Genomic DNA, 21,774 nt, shown 5'->3' with positions numbered 1-21,774 from the left:
TTCAAGCGATTCTCCTGCTTCAGCCTCCAGAGCAGCTAGGATTAGAGGCGCGCACCAACACACTCGGCTAATTTTTGTATTTTTAGTAGAGACGGGGTTTCACCATGTTGGTCAGGCTGGTGGTCTTGAACTCTGGACCCCGTGATCGGCCTGCCTTGGCCTCCCAAAGTGCTGGGATTACAGGCGTGAGCCACTTCACCCGGACAAGCTTCCTTTCTTAATCAAAAAGCTTTCGGTCCTGTTAGAAGCACTTGAAAACCCTTACCATCAAAAAACAGCATGGAATTTTGAGTGTCCATTAAGGATACTTTGACACTCGAAAAAAAACAGTGTGACTACATTTTTCTAGGTTTCCTCTGTTCTTAGTCTCCAGGGGGCTGCTGATGAGCCAGCTTAGCTGCTTACCCTTAAAGCAATCTCATTTGCTTAAAGCCTGGGCACCAAAGACAGTAGGGGAAGACGGTCTTTAATTCAGCTGTCTTTAATTTTCTCTCACTCTGTTAAGTCTCACCAGCTTCTTTGCTTTCCTAGAATGTGCCAGAAACACTCCCTGCTTAGGGACTTTGCCTTTGCTAGTCCTGTAAGAAGCATGCTACATGCAGAGATCCTCAGCTCACTCCCTCTCTGCTTGCAGGCTTTTGCTCAAATGTCCCTCAAGGAAGCCTACACTGACCACTCACTTAAAATATCAACCACCACCCCCAGCCCTTCCCCAGCACTCTTCATCTTTACCCTGCTTAATTTTTCCTTATGACATATCTTCTAATATTCTATGTTAATTTTATGTGTGATATGATCAGGATGCTTCTGTTTCTTGCTGAACCTGAAGTGCCTAAGATGTGTCTAGCACAAAGTAAGTTCTCAGTAAATATCTGAATGAATAAAAGAGTAAGCATATTCCTAATAAAAAGGGAAATGCAAACTTAAGAGCTATTGTTAAAGTTTAAAACTGGAATGCCTTAGTTAATTTTGGCATTGTTTCGGATAATAGACTTCAAACTTTTTGAAATCTCCTAAGGAGAGCCTAAATGCATTGCTATCTTATCTTCCTGCCATGCTCATTTAGCATCTCTAAAGTCCAGTGGTCCTTAAAATGAGCTCTTCAATTCAGGATAGGCCAAATAATCCCAGAAAGAGCCAAGTGGATGAGTCCTGTGTTTTTGTTCAGAAATATCGAAGTGAAATATATCAAAAAGGGTAGAAAGGACTCTTTGGCACTAAGATAGGTGAAAACGGGAAAACAGGACCTGTCTCCATTATTAGAAAACTGGGACAAACTGAATAGAACAGCTCCATTTAAAGAATCCCCTGTGATCATGGAAATATTTTATATCTGTATTGTCCAATATGGTAGCCCCTAACCACAGGTGACTAATAATACTTGAAATGGGGCTAGGATGGTGGGTGAATTGATTTTTGAAATTTATTTCACTTTAATTAAATAGCACATGTGGCTAGTGCTATTTAATGGCACATATTGGAGAATCGTAGATTAGGCCTCTGTGGTAAAGTAGCACGGACAACATCTTTACGTCTCAGAGTCATCCAGCTGTCATCACTCTACTCCTTTAACTTCACAATCTTTCCATTACTATGCAGGAAAAAGCTTCAAAAAACATAAACTCAAAGACCTAGGCTAGACAGACAGCATTTGGAAGTGTCTCAATTGTAGGCGAGATCTGAAGTTTTAATGTAACCCCTTCATTACTAACTTCGTTGACTTTTCTGAAATGTAAAAATATTCTCAAAAACATTTCTACTTCTGGAATATATAATTATTTTAATCCACATATCCACTCCTCTTATATATATGTTAATGTATAAAATTGCAGAACGGTCCAAAGTTCATGTAAATGACAACTTGTTGGCACAGGAAAAATAAAAATAATTATAACCAGGCTCATCTTGTGTGAATAGATGGGTGAGGGTAGGTAGGGGGAGCAGAGGTAGAACTTTAGCAAACTAACAGCAGGATGCATCTAACTTGTTAAGTGCTCCAACCAATAATGGAGACTCCTTCAACTTTTAAAACGTGTCCTTTAAAGGGGGCTAGCTTGACATATTCTAGCTTGTCTTACGAGTTAAGACAAATCACAGACAGAGTGGAATAATGAATGTTGAAGTCTACAGAATAAAGTGCTAATGTAATAGTTATGAAAGAGAGCTCAGTCAATATTCTTTTCCTGTAATATTACATTTTGCAGGTACTTGTGTGTGTATATAGAGCAATAGATACTAAATTGGTCAGCCACCTGGAATATATGTTAAATGACACTACTAAAGTTGTTCTTATTACTAAAATTGATTGGATTCCATTATGTTTTAATGTCTCCCTAATTTAAATCTCTAGACTGTATAATACATCTTGTCAAATGCTCCTGACATATAGACACCCGCTGCGCAAGGAAAAATGCTATGCATTTATCAATGAGTCAACTTAGCAAATCATCATTTTAGATTTTATAATTTTTTTTGAAATTTCACACAGAACACATGTTTCACCTCTGTAACCTAAAAATGTTTATGATGATTTAAACTAAATTCATGCCATTTTATAGAACACATAGTATTGCATACAGGCAGTTTTCCAGTATCGGTACCCCTGAAGAGGCAGAGCCACAGATGACTTAAAACAGAATTTTAAAGCTCTTTTAATGCTAATCCAAATCACTGGAACTTCACTTAAGATGCATTTTGTTTTTTAACTTCTTCTTCACTGCAGTTTGCTTAGGCTGACATCAAATTATGTTGTGGCCCCAAAGCTTGACAAAGTCAGGCTAAGGTTGTTTGGAATTAAAAGTGGGAAATTAAATTAGCAGTAATTGAAAGTTGACCATTTAAAATGTGCTTATAAACCCATCATCAGGAGGATTCTCTAAGAACCGTATACAAGAGGCTGCTGTTTCTTCAATGGATTTTGACCAGCCACCAAGATTTCCAGCAAAGTAAGGAAGGATGCTAGCAGAAACATGGTTAAAGTAAGATACCTGTTTCAAAAAGAAAGTACAATATTTTAATTTCTCATTGACTTGGAGCTTTTTTAAGCAAGGATCTGAGTCTTGCTGGATTAGGGGCAGCTAAGACCCTAACCTTCAGGGGACCTTCTGAAGTAGATGATCCAAAAGGATGACCTTAGGATTCCCATAGTGTGGACACAAATCACAAAATTACAGTTAATTAACACATCTAGATAAATTAAGAGATTTTTCTCTATCTGGAGGAGCCAATTAATCTGCAGATGTTTCATCAAACTTACAATGCACGAATTGCTGTCAATAGCATGGATGAGAAATCCAGCACATATGATTTCACTTCTGATGTACTGTGGAGACGGGGGGACAGATGGCAACATGACCGACTTCACTGCCACTGTGTAAGTGCTACTGAAAGAAGACACTTTCTAAGTTCTTGTGAGAATTTATCATAGTTGTTGGAAAATAAATCCCTATCGCTAACCCAATTAATTTATACAGGTAGAAGTGAAACCAGGAAGGCCCAGATCTTCTGGATGACTGGTCTCATCAGTAAACACTCTCTGGGCTACATTCAAGGTAGGAAGTAGTGTTTTCTGCATACACAATACTTTGTGTAACTCCACGATGCTGGAGTCAACCTCCAAACTGAAGTTTTATTGTGCCCTACAGGGTGGTAATTTCAGCCTCCTTTCCTTTTTAAATTAAAAAACAGGCCGGGCACAGTGGCTCATGCCTATAATCCCAGAACTTTGGGAGGTCAGGGTGGGCTGATCACCTGAGGTCAGGAGTTCAAGACCAGCTTGATGAACATGGAGAAACCTGGTCTCTACCAAAAATACAAAATTACAGGCATGCATGCTCATGCATGCCTGTAAGCCCAGCTTCTTGGGAGGCTGAGGCAGGAGAATTGCTTGAACCTGGGAGGCAGAGGTTGCGGTGAGTTGAGATTATGCCATTGCTCTCCAGCCTGGACAACAAGAGCAAAACTGTGTTTCAAATAATAATAATATTAAAATTTTTAAAAAATTAAAAAATATCCATTGTTGTTAAAAGAAAAACTCCCAAACAATAGAGAACCCTGTAGGCTAGAAAATAAAAATCTTCCTCCAGTCCAATTGCACTCTCATCCTATTCTCTACCCTAGAAGTGACCACTACATTTTACTGCGTGGCCCTCTAGCCTTTTTAAAATAAATGAATGACACTTACATAAGCAAATGTACACAAAACTTTTTACATAAATATCATTTTACAAACATCAATCTACAATTTGATTTTTCATCTAGCAATAATCTTTGGAGGTGTTTCTCTATCTGTGCCACTATAGCTGCTTCACCCGTTTTAATGATGGTACGAGACTTTGTAGGATGGATCTACCATAATTTATAAGATGTATTTTCCATTTGTTTCTAATATTTTTTGACATAATAAATGATATGACACTGAATATCTGTTAATGCCCATATGCGTGTGGGGTTATTTGGGACACTTCCTCTTAGAAGCTAGATGCCATGCTCTGAGCAGTTCAATGCACATGGAAAAACCATGTGCATTGGGTATTCTGATCGACAGCCCCAGCTGCCGGCCAGCCATGGGGGATGTCTAACACAGCCAAGCTTCTATGAATTCTAAACCAATTCCCGGTGTTTTACTTGGCTTCCACTGCATTTTTACTAATCATGGAATGTTTCAAAGGTTTACTGAGTATCAGTTTTACATCTACATAGGAAAAAGAACTACTTTAGGATTCTGGCCTTGTGCTTTGCACACAGCTGACACTTAATAGATGATTGTTAATTTTTAAAATAATAGCTAAAGATTTATCTACGTACAATTCAAATGAACATAACTGAGGAGTAGAACTATCTAAACAAACTTCCTTATTTTCACGTCAACAGTTAATTTCTATCATATACTATGAAATATTGATAGAACACTTGAACTACGTGTACTTACCCATCTTTGAGAGGTTTTCTTCGTGATACGAGTACTACCACGTCTTTGGGTTTGTCATCATTTACTATAGGACAGGTGATATAATATAGCTGATCATCTTCACTCACCCAGTCTATGACTTCACAGGACCTGTGTATATAGAACAGTGAAAAAGGGTATACTTTCTACCTGCTAAGGCATTCACTTCCCTCATTTGCTTACCTAATCTCACTATTGGTGTCCATATTTGCGCCTTCAGCTCACCTAATCATCCTCATAAGAGCTAGCATCATTGCTCAAGTCTACTTTTAGAAGAACTCTTTGAGGCTGGGCACAATGGCCCATGCCTGTAATCCTAACACCTTGGGAGGTCGAGGTGGGAGGATCACTTGAGGCCAGGAGTTCAGGACCAGCCTGGGCAATCTTGCAAAACCCCATCTTTACAAAAAAAATTTTTTTTTAATTAGCTGGGTGTGGCGATGCATGCCTATAGTCCCAGCTATTTGGGAGGCTGAGGTGGAAGGATCACTTGAGCCTGAGAAGTTGAGGCTGCAGTGATCCATGATTGTGCCACTGTACTCCTGCCTGGGTGAGATCCTATCTCAAAAACAAACAAAGAAGAAACAAAAAGAAACCCTCAACAAACAGACAAAAAACACAAGAGCCCTTTGATGAGAAGGAATAATTCTGCATGTGATAGACAGAGGATGGTGGCTGTCTGACTTCAAATTCATAATTCTCAATACTTCAGTGAAAGGCATTGAGTTGTTTTACATAAAATTATTTTTCTCTAGAATCAAGTAAAAACATTGTGAAGACTGGAAAATTATCTAGTTAGTCCAAGAAGGATTGTTAGATAAAGAAACGTGGTATACTGGAAACAGCACTAACTTTGGAGTAAAACAACTTTCTTTTGACTCCCAGAGTGCCACTTACTTGCTATGTAAGTTGCGTTAAGCAAGTCATTTTATTTTTTCATCTATAAAATTTAGATAATGATACATGGGGTTATAGCAAAGAGTCAATGAAAACACCTGGCACCTGAATCATAGTAGTTGTACAAGAAAAGTTAGTTGAATTAGGATTAATTCATCCATTCCCCCATTCATTCAACTTCAATTTGGCTGGAATGTCAAGTGACATAGAGAATAGCGGGAAAACATTTTTAAAGCATTAACACCAAAGTTTAGGCATTGTTCTTCCTAAAAGCTTTGTACTGGTAGAGTATCTACTAAGTTGATGCAAGAAAATTGAGAAGTGTTCCTCTTCTCTCAGAATGATTTATTATGATAGCATTAACTATGATGTATCCTTCTGATATGGGAAGTATTGGGTAGAGAAGGGCAGGGTCCCTGGTGAGGGCTCCATCTTTGGGCCTGTGCCCATGGACCTAAATGAGGACAGGCATTTCTGTTCTCACACCCAAAAAGTTACCTTTTGGCCCACCACGCTCCACATCCTGTGCCCGTAAGAAACCTGAGACCCTAGCAGGCACAGACAAAGTGGCTGGATGTTGAGAGAAACAAAGGAACACACTGACAGACATCAGCAGATGCTGGCAACCATCGATGGTGGAAAGACGTGGAATTCTGTTGGGCATAGTCAGAGGAAAGTCTGGTGTCTGGGCGGCTGGACTCCAGGAGAAGACCACCTTCCCGCTCCCCATCCATCTCACTAAGAACAACTTCCCCCACTTAATAAAACCTTGCACCTATCTTCCAAGGCCACATGTGATCCATTTTTTCCGGTACACTAAGGCAACAATCCAGGATCCGGAGCGCTTTGCAGATGCCACTGTTGCCTGGAGCCTTGTAGTATCAGCCATGGTCAACCTCACCGTGTTCTTTGATGTTGCCGTTGACGGCGAGCCCTTGGGCTGCATTTCGTTCGAACTGTTTGCAGACAACTTTCTAAAGACAGCAGAAAACTTTCGTGCTCTGAGCACTGGAGAGAAAGGATTTGTTTATAAGGGTTCCTGCTTTCACAGAATTATGTCAGGGTTTATGTGTCAGGGTGGTGACTTCACACGCCATAATGGCACTGGTGGCAAGTCCATCTACGGGGAGAAATTTGATGACGAGAACTTCATCCTATAGCATTCAGGTCGTGGCATCTTGTCCATGGCAAATGCTGGACCCAACACAAACGGTTCCCAGTTTTTCATCTGCACTGCCAAGACTGAGTGGTTGGATGGGAAGCATGTGGTCTTTGGCAAGGTGAAGGCATGAATATCGTGGAGGCCATGGAGCGCTCTGGGTCCAGGAATGGCAAGACCAGCAAGATCACCTTTGCTGACTGTGGACAACTGTAATGAATTTGACTTGTGTTTTATCTTAACCACCAGACCATTCCTTCTGTAGCTCAGGAGAGCACCCCTCCACCCATTTGCTTGCAGTATCTAAGAATCTGTGCTCTTGCTGCAGTTCCCTTTGGTTTCCATGTTTTCCTTGTTCCCTTCCATGACTAGCTGGATTGCAGAGTTAAGTTTATGATTAGGAAATAAAGACTTAAAAAAAAGAATCCAGGATACAAAAAGCCCTCTCTCCTTGCCATAAGGCAGAGCGTCTAACTGAACTGATTAACAGAAGCTGCTTGCAGACAGCAAAACTTAAAGAGCGCACCGTAACACATGCCCACTGGGGCTTTGGGAGCCAGAAACACTCAACCCTAGATGCTGCTGTGGGGTTGGGGCCCAAAAATGCTCCCCACAACCTGAGTGTCTGCATGATACCCCTAGGGGTTTGAGCAAAACTGAAGAGACAAGACACACCCCTGTAGCAGGCCGTATGAGGAGGATGAGGGAACTCCTCCCATTTCAACTCTAGCATCTGTGCAAATGTAACACATGACCCAAGAGATGTTTCACTTTAGTGGTATTAAATGATCTATTACATGGTACTTCTAAAACTCTATCACAGTGAGCTTTAGAAAATTTAAAGATGAGCCTCTATCTTGTCAAGATTAGGAAATGCCTTACATAATAGGAAGCCCATCTCACCAACCCTTCCGTGTCAACAAGGTGGCCGTGAAGCCCAGTGGGGTGCCATAGCCAAGGCGGCTGGGCCTCAGTGCAGTTGGACCCCATCAGTGCCGTTGGCAGTGTGCACAGCTCTGTACTGTGTTCCAGGAAAGGGTCAGGGAGTGGAAGAGATTGGATTAGGGATGCAGGAGACAGGGAGGGGCAGGAGTAGGAGATGTAGGCTAATGAGAGCAGCGACATCATCAGGAGGGGAGCAGGCAGGCAGGCCTTTTACCCCGGGGCTCACACAGCTTGCCCTCTTAGCTTCTTACCAGGGAGGGTTGCTTCACAGGACAGTAAGGAACTGTCAACGAAATACTGTAGGCAGGACAACTGGCTAATCACTTCCTCAAGAGCAATGAGGTTGCATATTAAGGTAGAAGAGTGTAGAATTCAAAGCATGACAGATTTGGGTTCCAATTTGGGTTCCATCACTTTATTGCTTGTGCAATCTCGGCAAGTATCAGAAACTCTTAAATGGAAATAATGTCAACCTTTAAGTTACCGGTAGAATTACTATAGATGTGGGTAAAACAGGTCAACTCAATATAGGTGATGAGTATAATAATTTTTGTTTTGTGTCTCTCAGTATCACTTGATGTAGTATTCTGTGCAGAGCCAAATTTGTTTTCATTTTAATTTTTGACAGGGTCTCCTGTGTCACCCAGGCTAGAGTACAGTGGCGTGATCTTGCTCACTGCAGCCTTGACCTCCCAGACTCATGCAATCCTCCTACCTGAGCCTCCTGAGTAGCTATGACTACAGGCATGAACCACCTCTTCCAGCTAATTTTTGGATATTTTAGAGATGGTCTTTCACCGTGTTGCTCAGGCTGGTCTTGAACTCCTGGGCTCAGTTATCCACCTGCCTCAGCCTCCCAAAGTGCTGTGCCTGGGTAAACCTTTAAATTGCTCTTTAATTAATAAAACAATGAGTCACACATTGGTCGATGGAGGTGGACTGCAATATGGAGATCATCTTTTACATAATGTCAAGGTTGATTGAGAAAAATTTTTAAATTTGTTCTTACACAAAATGGGGGTCCCACAAAGGTCGCTTTGTAAAGTCAGACAAGAGATGATAAGCCAAATGCGCTGGACTTCCCACGTGCTTTTCAACCCAAACAGACAAAACATCATGCTCTTCCAGAGTGTATATTTTTATCTAAAAGATAACAACAAAAATTAAATTACAGAAGAAAATTGATGCTTTTACTTTAAAAACCATACACATGTATATATAGTCACAGACCTACTGCACTAACTAAGGCATCTTGTTTCCTGGATGAAAACGAAGCCCCATGACAATTTCTCTTGAAATACCGGGATGTCTAGAAGTCTGTCCAGGAGGCTATAGTCCTGTATCCTCTAAACAATATGTGACTTGAGGGTGGGGTATTTAATTATTGAACAGTTCTTTTTCTCGTGAAAAATTTAAAAACCTAGGCCCTTCTCTCCTTGTCTCTTTGTGATGTTTCCCACCCTTTACCGAGAATGTCACCAGACTGCCAGGCAGGTCAGCACCTCATCTCCAAGGCTATAGCTTAGGACACTTTCCCAGGATGTGAGGTGTGTCTTCAACTGGGCCGAGGGGATCCAGGAAGTGAGTCAACCACCTCTAGAACCATCTCAGCCTCTCAGCGGGGCCCCCGGAGCACCATATTTCCTTAGCACAAAGCATCCTTTCATTTCTGAATCACAGAGGCTGGCTCACCCTTTAGAAAGGCTGGTTCCTGGTTTCCTGACACACATTATTCCTTAGGTAAGAGGAGGCATGTTTTGGGGGGCCATTTGACATACACTTAAGCATTAATGCATCCCTTGCTACTCTGAACTTTTCTTCTACTGTGTTTTTGACATCATCAGAGATGTGTGTTTAGCTAAGAACACATTTCTATCCTTCCCATTTTCTTTATCTCTTTCAGGGTACTTTGAAGTTAGTGTTGAAATTTGCCTCCTTATAACCAGGCCCATGGCAATAAGCTGTCAGAAGACAAACAAACATGAGGTTGGGACTTCACTGCAGGAGTCAAGATAGAAAACATCGGGCTGTAAAGGAGAAACCTTTATTTGAACATAAATATTATCAATAAGAGAATGAAGAAATGAGAAATTAACTACAAGCGTGTCAGAAAGGAAACAAGTGATTATTTGCTTCTACCATTTAACCTTTCCAATTGAACTGGGTTCCAAGCCTCCCTTTAAATCCAGCCTGCAAAGAAGACATGAGCACTTACCAAACACAAAGAAAGCTATGGATGGGGCTCCAGGTGGCTGGTGAGACTCACCCTACTTAGCATGGGCGTGTCTAACTTTGTCCCTGGCACAGGGGGAGTTGAAGGAGGTTCATTGGTATAAATCGAGGGAGATTGTCAGATTTATCAGACATGTAACCAGTGCTTGGTGGGCAAATGGCTCTAGGATGGGCCACTGGGGATCTACAATCTCAGAGGAGCTGAGGGCAGGTGGCCAGGGTGAACTCCACAGTGCCAGTTCTATTCTGGCTTTAGGGCAGCCATGTTCTACTCTGGTGGAATGAGATGGAGTAGGAGGCAATATTGAACTGAGCACTCATTAAGAGTTGAATTATGCCTCCACCCTTCCACTCCCAAATTCATGTGCTGTAGTTCCAACCTCCTGTACCTTAGAACATGACCTTATATGGAAATAGGACTCATGCAGATGTCATTAGTCAAGATGAGGTTGTACCGTGGTAGGATGAGCCCCTTATCCAATATGACTGACATCCTTATTAAAAAGGGACATTGGACATAGACATGCTTACAGAAGGAACACATGTGATGACAAAGGTGGAGATCCAGTGATGTGTCCAAGGAATGCCGAAGATGACCAGAAAATCAGCAGAAGCTAGGGGACAAACATGGAACAGATTCTCCCTTATAGGCTCAGAGAGAAGCAACCCTGCTGACATCTTGATCTCAGGCTACCAGCTTCCAGAATTGTGACACAATAGATTTCTACTGTGTCTATTACCCAGTTTGTGGTCCTCTGTTACAGCAGCCCTAGGAAACTAATACAGCACTTTTCTAGGGAGCTGCTTCCAGGTTGCAGCCACATGCTTCTGCTTCCCATCCTGGAGCCAAACCAAACATCAAGCTAAGTTATAACCACCACTGAATTCTGCCCTTACTGAGCTCACTCAAGTTGTCCAATGCCAGGTACAGTACTGGATGAGCAAATTCGATTTTGATCTTTCCCCTAGAAGCTGAGGGTAGCAGAAAAGTCCCCATTGCCCTGCTGTCTAGATCAATGATATTGATGCAAACAAAGTAGACAAGGAAATGCTGTAGTTAGTTTTGGCTCTCTTTAAACCCTGCTAAGAAAGGCCCATTTTTGCTTAGTAAAAAAATTTTCCAGGGACAATTCTCCAAGAAAATGAACTACCTTTCATGCTTGGGAATATAAAGGTTCAATTTATTTATTTATTTGTAACCAACTGATATGGTTTGGATTTGTGACCTCAGTCAAATCTCATGTCGAATTGTAATCCCCACTGTTGGAGGAGGGGCCTGGCGGGAGGTGGCTGAATCATGGGAGTGGATGTCCCCCTTGCTGTTCTTGTGATAGCGAGTGAGTTCTCATGAGATCTGGTTGTTTGAAAGTATGTGGCACCTCCCGCGTCGCTCACTTCCTCCTGCGCTGGCCCTACAGGACGTGCCTGCCTCCCCTTCGCCTTCTGCCATGATTGTAAGTTTTCTGAACCCTCCCCAGCCATGCTTGCTGTGCAGTCTGTGGAACCGTGAGCCAATTAAACCTCTTTTCTTTAAAAATTACCCAGTCTCAGGTAGTTCTTTGTAGCAATGTGAGGATGAGCTAATACACCAGCTCAAACATTTGCTTTAGCATTTGAGGGTTGGAGAATTTTATTCTATGAAATGAAGCTTAAAGCAAGCAGGCTCAAAGTCTGCTGGAGCTTGCTAACATTTTATTAGTGATATCATTTTTTTAATTCTAATAAGACTCTTTTTGATTGTGAATGTCTTATACAAATAGTACAAAAGGGCTTGTAATCCCCGCACTGTGGGAGGCCTAGGCAGGAGGATCACCTGAGGTCAGGAGTTTGAGACCAGCCTGGTCAACATGGTGAAATCCCATCTCTAGTGAAAATATACAAATGAGCCAGGCGTGGTGGCACGTGTCTGTAGTCCCAACTGCTCGGGAGGCTGAGGCACAAAAATCCCTTGAACCCGGCAGGTGGAGGTTACAGTGAGCTGAGATCACACCACTGTACTGCAGCCTGGGCAACAGAGTGAGACTCTGTCTCAAAAAAAAAACAAACAGTACAAGAGGAAACAACTAAAAATTTTAGAACTTTGCACCATCTATTAACAAATACGTTATTGAGACTACACTGTGGGAAAAAGGACAAAAGTGGTTTTTACAGAAGCCTAGGGGAGCCTTCATTTTTCTTGGAGGCATCTGGAGATGACCATAGGGGCCAAGGAGGTGGGGGTCAGACAGGCAGAACTCTGGGCCCAGCCCTTCCCCCAGCTCCATGAGAATAGTTCCCCTCAGCTCTATTTCCTATACTGGGGGTCTGTCCTGTGTAAAGGTTTTCACATGGTTCGTGTCATTCTGGCTTTCGCCATAATTTTCCCAGTATACCCCAGGTCTTTCTTTGATAAAAAAGCTACTCCTGTCAGGCCAGCCTCCTACGCAATGCTAATTTTCACGAGGAGAACTTGGCTCAAACTACCCACTGCCTAGAAAGCCCTATTTCTCCCTCAGCAATCCACTCCTGACACTATCTTCAAGGAGATAAGAACGACCTCCTCTCTGAAGTTCTCCCTATATAACTGTCTTCTCTTACTTGGAATTGCCTGTAAGAGCTGACTTTTTTTTTTTTTAACCTTTTGAGATGGAGTCTAGCTCCATCACCCAGGCTGGAGTGCAGTGGCACGATCTTGGCTCACTGCAATCTCCACCTCCCAGGTACAAGCGATTTTCCTGCCTCAGCCTCCCAAGTAGCTGGGACTACAGGTGTGTGCCATCACATCTGGCTATTTATTTATTTTTGTATTTTTAGCAGTGATGGGGTTTCACCATGTTGGTCAGGTTGGTCTTGAACTCCTGATGTGGTGATCCACCAAGAGCTGACTTTTATGGTTTTAGCACTACAATCTCTCACTTGTTAATAAACGACCTTATAATTATTCTTCACCTGTGTGATGTTTCCAAAATACACATTTTGCTCCTTGTATTACTACTACAATTAATTCTATCATTATACATGAAGCATGAAATGAGTTAAAACCATAAGCTCTATCCAATTTCATCACATATACTACAATCTTAGACTTTTACCATCCAATTTATATTGAAAACCTGGAAAAAACATGGTTTTGTTTTTTTTAGAGACAAGGTCATTTTATGTCGCCCGGGCTGGCCTCAAACTCCAAGGCTCAAGCAATCCTTCTGCCTCAGGTACCTGAGTAGCTAGTAGATGCTGTCAGACCCAGCTTTGAGGAAAGTATGATTCTTTTTTTAAAATTTTTTATTTTTGATACAGGGTCTCACTCTGTTGCCCAGGCTGGAGTGCAGTGGCACGATCTCAGCTCACTGCAACCTCCACCTCCCGGGTTCAAGTGATTCTCATGCCTAAGCCTCCCAAGCAGCTGAGATTACAGGTACCCACCATGACACCTGGATAATGTTTTATTTTTAGTAGAAACGGGGTTTCACCATGTTGGTCAGGCTGGTCTTGAACTCCTGACCTCCAGTGATCCACCTGCCTCGGCCTCCCAAAGTGCTGGGATTAAGGTGTGAGCCACTGTGCCCAGCCAGAAAGTATGATTTTTAACAGGCAACTGTGTTGTAACAATCATTCCACTACAAGGTGACAGAAAAAAAAAAAGTCATATTTTGAAATTAAAAATATATAAGCTGTAAAAAGTGGGAGAGGAGGAGAACTCTTCAAAAACATTTTTAATCAGATTTTTATCATAAGTATACTCTTTAAAGAAGAAATTCAATGGAAATAACATGAGAATGTTTCTTTAACCATGCAATACCCTCTAGCAAGTATCTACGCAAAAATTAAGAATTAATCATTGATAGCTGTCCTACGACACTAGCAAATTTACTTGGATATGCTGCAGGCCACACCCTCCCAAAGAACTGAAGTTTTAATATATTCTATGACTTCACTAAATATGTTCTTTCACTTCATTCCAGACATGAATTTGTTCTTTTCCACTGCTGCTCATGAACGCTCAGATGCCAGCAATGATGAAAGAAGCAGATTTTATATTAGTAGAATTAAACAAAATATTGAAGCATCTTTTATGAAGGAGGAACAAATAGTTTAGTTAAACCTGTTTCTGTATCACTGAATGGGCAAAGACAGAAACTTAACTGGATCCAAATGGGATAAGGAAGACCCCTGAGGGATTTAATAATGAGGGCAAAGAGATCATAAAAGGAAACAACCAAAACCAAAACATTCAGAAGAGGTCACAGTCAGCATTGAAAGAATCAATGAAGTAGCACCTGAATATACTTAGATTTTAAGGTAAAGTAACAATATAATTTATCATCCAAACCAAGACACTGTTCATAATTATGATGGGATAACAGGTGTAAGCCAGAACTGTCCCAGGAAAATCAGGACATATGGTCATCCTATTTCATAAGCTGCTGCTTCACTGATGATAAAAGTCAGTGCATGCTGAAATATGAATGGAGCCGAAGTGCTGACATTAGTGAGCATCTCTGAAGTGCCAGGCGCTCCCATGGTCTGGGTGTAGTGGTGAGCAGATCGGCCCTCAGAGAGCTTACAGTCTAGTTAGTGTGGGCATGAGCTTCTGAGGGTCTCCTAATAAACCTCTGAAATTAGACAAAATTAAGATCCAAATGATGTATGCCTCTTTAAACCTGACGGCATGCAAAACACTATCATAGGTCATAAGAGAGATACAAAGAAGGCAAGACGAGGCTTCTTTCTTAAGTTTACGATGTGCTTAGGGGAAGAAGACCATGTGTAAAAAGTTAAAGTTCCATGTAAAGTTTAAATATTAATTTGAGGTAGCTGTGGAAGAAATGTCACAAGATAGTGTATAATTAACTGATAAAATGTTCATTATTCTTAGAGACAGAGTCTTGCTCTATTGCCCAGGCTGGAGTGCAATGATGCAATCATAGCCAACTGGAGGCTGAAATGCCTTGGCTCAAGTGATCCTCCCACCTCAACCTTCTGGGTGGCTAAGACTACAAGTGTCCGCTACCACAGCAAGCTAATTTTAAATTTTCTGTAGAGATGGGGGCTCATTATTTTTCCCAGGCTGGTATCAAACTCCTGGCCTCAAGGGATCCTCCTGCCTTGGCCTCCCAAAGCACTAGGGTTACAGGCATGAGCCAGCACACTCGGCCAGAAAAATTAATTTTAAAGAAGTCATGACTAAAAGATTTACTAGAAAAAGTAGCTCCTTAAATCAAGCATGGAAGGAGAGGGTTTATGGAGAAGCATCTGTCTTGATCTAGATCAGGTGTGATTTGGGTAGATGGAGAAGGGGAGGAGAGGGAGATGGGGTGTGAGAACTCTAAGCTCAGCGATAGGAGCATGCAGGGCATTGAAGGACTCCAAATCAACCAGCTGGTAGAGACAGGGCTGAAAAGATGCTTGCCTCTTAGAAACTGTTGCCTCAAAAGATTTTTAAATCTTATTTATTTATTGCATTTTAAGTTTTGGGGTACATGTGAAGAACATGTAAGATTGTTGCATAGGTATACACATGGCAGCATGATTTGCTGCCTTCCTCCTCTTCACCTATATCTGGCATTTCTCCCCATGCTATCTCTCCCCAGCTCCCCACCCCCCACTGTCCCTCCCTGTTTCCCCCCAACAGACCCCAGTGTCTGATGGTCCCCTTCCTGTGTCCATGTGTTCTCATTGTTCAACACCCACCTATGAGTGAGCATGCGGTGTTTGATTTTCTGTTTTTGTGTCAGTTTGCTGAGAATGATGGTTTCCAGATTCAGCCATGTCCCTACAAAGGACACGAACTCATCGTTTTTTATGGCTGCGAAAAGCAGCAGTAGAAGCAGTAGAACCACCACCACCATCACCGCCTTGATTTGTGATGAGCCATCGATTACACAAACACCTGGAGGCGTCCTACCTTTTCCACAGCGCTGGTCACCTCCCAACCCTTTTTAGCTGCCAGTTTTTTGAGGGCCTCCACATTGCTGTCACTCAGGGATGCCTAGAATAGAAATATTTTTAAAGCTGTGTGTTCAATACATGGATGTGTGATCAAATATTTTCTGCTTAAAAAATGGGCACTGTTGGAGGATGTATGTGTCGAGCCCAAGTGATAGTGTTGAGTTTAGAACTAAGCTACAGGCTGGGTGACGTGGCTCACACCTATAATCCCAGCACTTTAGCGGGCAGAGGCAGCCAGATCACTTGAGAATAAAGGCTCAAGACCAGCCTGGCCAACATGGTGAAACCCCATCTCTACTAAAAATACAAAAATTAGCTGGGTGTAGTGGTGCAAACCTGTAATCCCAGCTACTCAGAAGGCTGAGGCAGAAGAATCACTTGAACCTGCCATCAGGAGGTGGAGGTTGCAATGAGCCAAGATTGCACCACTGCACTCCAGCCTGGGTGACAGAGTGAGACTCTGTCTCCAAAAAATTAAAATTAAAATTAAAAAGAACGAAGCTACAGCGAACATATAATTTCTATCTTGAACCCTTAATTTAGAATTCAGACAAGATAACTGTATAGTTAACAACTGGTATTTTAGTTTGTATCCTGAGTGAAGACAGAGTACCTTTCAGTATGACTGCTAATCAATGTGTAATAAGTAAACTTGGATTGCTCTTTACATTTAATGGTCAAAAATATTCAAATGACTACTACTTTGTTATTGTTTTTTATTTTTTTTTTTTTTTTTTTGAGACGGAGTTTCGCTCCTTACCCAGGCTGGAGTGCAATGGCGCGATCTTGGCTCACCGCAACCTCCGCCTCCTGGGTTCAGGCAATTCTCCTGCCTCAGCCTCCTGAGTAGCTGGGACTACAGACACGCGCCACCATGCCCAGCTGATTTTTTGTATTTTTAGTAGAGACGGGGTTTCACCGTGTTGACCAGGATGGTCTCGATCTCTTGACCTCGTGATCCACCCGCCTCGGCCTCCCAAAGTGCTGGGATTACAGGCTTGAGCCACCGCGCCCGGCCTCTGTTATTGTTTTTATAAAATTGCAAGCTGGTTGGCACAAGCCACAGTGAGATACCAGGTGGGACTGTGCCATGCTTCTGGAACATATCTGATGGCAGAGCATCCTGGGTCGAACCGTAAGAAGTCAAACAAGGCTAAGCTGCTGACTGGTAAGCAGTAACTGATAGCCTGGTTTCGTTTCATTTTGACATGACTGGCTGATATAATCCACCTTTTCACATAACCTTGTAGGCACAGCCTAAGCCAGTTAGGCAAGGGGATTTCCATTTTTGTAAAGATGAGAATTTTATATGAAGAGCTCCAAGTAATAAAACGTCACCTGCTTGCTGATATCCCAGTGTATGGAAAGTGGAACCTCTTTTTTGTGGGAAATAACATATTTCCTGGGGGAAAAAACAGTAAAATGTTAAATGACAGTTTTTTTCCTCTGCATTTAGCCACAACAATAATCATAATACTTTCTTGAACTTCCATCAGGAGTGGATATCAGTGGAACAACATGGAAGAACTACTTTCATAAGTCAGTAATCAGCCTTCACAGCCAGGAAACATCAGACCTTCTCTTTTTCCATTACGTGGGAATAGAGACCCAGAGAGGGGCTTTTTGTTATAGAACTTGTGAGACCTGAGAAGACTCCATAAAATCATTACACCTTACGTTCCTTACCTGCCTAGGCGAATTCTTTTGCGTGCAATAGCTCCCCAATAGCGTCTAAAATCATCCTTTAATCAAGAAAAAGGAAAATCGGTAAAATAAAATCAAATCTCTACTATCTTAGTGCTATAATCCTTAAGTATCCTTCTCTTAAATCAGTCAAAAGGGCTAACTGGGATGCAGTATCTCTCCGTGAACTGACTTCGTCAAGTCAGAGCCTCTGCTGACTCCACACAGGGCAGCTGCACTGACACAGGAGCAATCCTCCTAGTTGTTTTCTTCCTTTTTTCAAAAGTGAAGATGATTATCTTACCTGTTACCAGAATTATACTCAATTCTCACTACAGAGCTTTTAGAAAAAATTAACACTGGCAATCAGGTAATTTCAGGATGAGGGAAAGACATGGTTCCCATGACCTTGGCACAGTATCAAGAGCTGGAGTTAAGGAAGTGAGAGAAGAGACCCAGAAACAAGACACTGAAGGTGACATCCTACCCACAGCAGCGTGTGGCCCAGTCGAGGTTAGGTCTTCAGGCCTTCCATCATCTGAACAAATGATCAGAGTGATTGGGGGGAAAAGGAAAAGAAAAAAGCCCACTTCACTTTGTGATGCTGAAAAGAGAGAAATTCTAACAGAGGGAAAGAGCCAGAAATGTTGTTGCTGGTGGGAGGAGATTCTGGGTAGAGCTCTCTACCCACAGGTCTGCCTATTGAACCTTGCATGATAATAACTGACCTTTGAAATGGGTTGGATTCTGGGAAATGTGATGAGATTTTCCTTATCAGCAGCATTGTAGATGAGAAAAGCACTGTTGATGTGACGCCCTCGGCCCTCAGCCCATTCCTGACAGTCAAAGGCCTCCACGCGAACTCCAACTTCAACACTGTGAGGGGTGATGCAGGGCGGTGGGCAAAGAGGATCTCAGCCTGTTAGGCGTCCTTGCCAACCGCTGCCACCTCCTCCAAGCAATGGGAGGATAAGGGCCTGGGTTTTCTTCTTTGTTACCAGCAAATCTGTGTAACTATTAAAATCCATTTTCAGGTCAATGGACTGCCTAAGGGCACTTCCATTTGACTTCCCCACTTTCAAGTGGGAAAAAGGCTAGGAAGGGCTTTAAACACATTCATGAACATATTTTGGCAATGTGGGGGAGGGCTTAAATTGTGCCAAAGTCAAGTTTTCTTCCCCCAAAACAGTAAGTCTGTAATTAAAAAATAAACCTTGAAATTAGACAGGAAATAGATATTCTTTTTTACATTTAAAAAGAAAGAAATACTAAATCAAATCTTTTCATTGTGTATCAAGAATAATAAAAATAACCGGGAAGTGGTTTGGATTTCATGGTGGTAATACAAGGTCCATTATGAGTTGATTGACCAACTAGTCACTGGGACTGAATGGAAAAGTTAATAATTATACAGGGATGACAGGTATAAACCACGTCCATCTTGGGCCAATGGGGCATAGGGCTACCCTTATAAGACAAAAACCAGTCCATCACAATTTACTCAGTGTGAGAAGGCCCTAAGCAAAACAAAGGGTTAAAAAATGTGTTCATGGATTTTGAAAATTGCATGGAAAAAATGGAATTTCACTAAAGTAGTTCCTATACTCACCTCCAGGTTGAAATTAAAAATTACATTTGTGCAAGTTTAAATTTCTTCATAGCAGCCTAAGAGCTCACTTTACCAGGTCTGAAATGTGTTGTTGACAATGGCAGTGAAGACAAGACGATCTCCAACCGTAGACGGTCCCCGGAACTTAAACATATCTACGGACTTCAGAAAGAGATGCGCCCGACACAGGCGGCTGGGAAGACGGAGGGAGGGAGAGAGAAGAACACAATCACTCATTCATTCTTTGAACAGATGCACAGACAAGTCTTCAACCTATTTTCCAAATTAGCATTTCTTTAAACTTGACTGAAATAAACAACTGGATTGTGTGGGTTGAGAGCGGGTCTGCACGCTACCTGCCAACATCTTGGGAAATCCCATGTCCCCAGCAGTGGGATCGTTACTCAGATGGTGACACTTCTGCTCCTCTGGTAACAGTCCTACTCTTGTCTTGTTTCCTATGGAAGTCCCTTGGAACATCAAACTAGGGCCTTGTGTTCTAATTTGAATTACAGTCATCCTGATAGCTCATGACTGCAGTCCCAAGAAGTTGTGATCCAGGTTGGAGTGGGGTCCAAGTGAAGGCAGGTGTCCTCACACAATCCCTCAGCTTCACAGTTAATCAGATTTCACCCATAGATTAAAAGACAAGTTTTTTCCCCCACAGAAAAATTACCTGGCTTGCTACATAAAGCCTGAAAGGCTAAGAGATACACATTTTATAATTTTTGTGCGTGTGAAATTTGAAAATAGTTATATATAATATTGAATTTCAGAAAGTTACTTCTATAATTTTCCACATTTTGGATTCCCACTGTCATCATTCAATTACTCTAAAGAATTGTGCCAACACCACGTGAACAGACGCTGCTGTAGTTATATTGTAAGCCTTTACAATAGAACATGTTCAGTTGCTTTACTGTCATGAAGAATGACAATCTCATTTTAAAAACAAGCTTGCTTATTTGTCCATAATTTTTAGAAAGAATAACTACAGGTTTCTAACTGTAGTCATTACTACAGACATATTAATAATAAAATTATTTTAATTTGAGGGAAAAATAACTTTAACCATTTTCAATGGTTATGAAAATTGTCAGGAGGGCAGATAGAATTCAAATGCATTTCCAGGGTACAGAGTGTTCCCTAAAGCTGCTCAATTACCTACATCTTTCCCATTAAGAATAAAATAACCTTTTGAAATTGAGTAGTCTTAAAAAGTATTCTTATTCTCTTTTTACTTTCTCTATGTTTCAGTTAATTCTTTGGCCATAATGATTTTTAACCAGCACCTTTAAAGGTCAGATCTAACTGTAAATTGTCTTTAAAAAGGTTTGTATCTAACGGACTTTATTTATTTACTTACTTACTTACTTACAGAGAGGCTGGAGTGCAGTGGCATGATCACAGCTCATTGTAGCCTTGAATCCCTGGGCCCAAGTGATCCTCCCACTTCAGCCTCCCAACAAGCCGGGACTTCATGTGCACACCACCACACCAGCTAAAATTTTTTTGTAGAGCCACTGTCTTATCTTACTATGCTGCCCAAGCTGGTCTTGAACTCCTGGCATCAAGCAATCCTCCTGCCTCGGCTTCCCAAAGTGCTGGGATTATAGGTGTGAACTCCCACATCCAACCTAGACTGACTTTTTTTAAATGTGAAGCCTGTCTTCCATTTCTATTCTGCATTTACTTTGTCATAAGCTATCAAGACAATGAGTTGCAGTTTCACAAGATCAATATTCATAATTCAGAATAAAGTATTAAAACTGTCATCTTATTTTTATTTTTGAACCAAATAAACATTCACCTTCAAACAAAAGGACAGGTTAATCCTAAAGTAAGCAAGTAAATGATTTACAAAGCATTATAAAAGGCAACATTTTCCTCAGTCCTTTCCTTGACTTCTTGACTAGCCCAAGAACTAGATCTCAGACCCTTTCAATTTTCTCCTCACTAGTCCCAAAATCATATCTCGAAGGTCAAAACCAAGAACCTTGCAGAAATAGTAGCCACTGTCTCCATCCAAGCCATAATCTGGCCACCAAACGTATTTCCATGATGGTTTGCGTGGGGTGGGAGGACCAGTTCAATGCTCTGAACAGAGGTGCCCCTTGTGGAAACCGCTCCTTCCTCTTCATCAAAAATGAGATCTGAAAGGTGGAGGTAAACATTAATGATGGTAGAGTGAATCATAGGCCCTGGGGCTAAGCTTTTCCTTCCTGGCAGTACATTCAACTTAGATTTATAGAAAAATTAAAGTGTTCTCAAAAGCTTAAAAACTGAGCCAAACTTGACAGGTTCTACAGAGTGACCCTCATCTGAATGGTGAATATTTGCAGTGAACTGGGTTAAGATAACATCAGAAAGGGC

General features: G+C 41.7%; 1 protein-coding gene and 1 pseudogene across 4 annotated transcripts in view; one reads left to right on the top strand and one right to left on the bottom strand.

The window, feature by feature from the left end:
• Positions 1–2,125: 2,125 nt before the first annotated feature.
• The window catches only part of ACOT12 (acyl-CoA thioesterase 12), a 58,621-nt gene continuing 38,972 nt past the window's right edge, over positions 2,126–21,774 (bottom strand). For 2 of the 4 annotated variants that reach the window (XM_032276979.1, XM_032277007.1), the window contains 10 exons: positions 21,398–21,554; positions 19,475–19,594; positions 18,521–18,668; positions 17,796–17,851; positions 17,448–17,511; positions 16,066–16,149; positions 8,959–9,092; positions 4,931–5,059; positions 3,257–3,383; positions 2,126–2,987 (listed from right to left, as the gene is read on the bottom strand). In XM_032276979.1, the coding sequence (XP_032132870.1) occupies positions 2,838–2,987; positions 3,257–3,383; positions 4,931–5,059; positions 8,959–9,092; positions 16,066–16,149; positions 17,448–17,511; positions 17,796–17,851; positions 18,521–18,668; positions 19,475–19,594; positions 21,398–21,554 (1,169 nt within the window). In that variant the 3' untranslated portion in view covers positions 2,126–2,837. The remainder of the gene's footprint in view (positions 2,988–3,256; positions 3,384–4,930; positions 5,060–8,958; positions 9,093–16,065; positions 16,150–17,447; positions 17,512–17,795; positions 17,852–18,520; positions 18,669–19,474; positions 19,595–21,397; positions 21,555–21,774) is intronic. The other 2 variants (XM_032276996.1, XM_032276988.1) reach the window with 2 other exon arrangements.
• On the top strand, positions 6,717–7,298 carry LOC116550877 (annotated as a pseudogene).

This window comes from Sapajus apella, unplaced genomic scaffold (genome assembly GCF_009761245.1).
Source record: "Sapajus apella isolate SASKATOON/1434 unplaced genomic scaffold, GSC_monkey_1.0 scaffold1, whole genome shotgun sequence".
NCBI lineage: Eukaryota > Metazoa > Chordata > Mammalia > Primates > Cebidae > Sapajus > Sapajus apella.
This window is presented reverse-complemented; position numbering and strand designations above follow the sequence as displayed.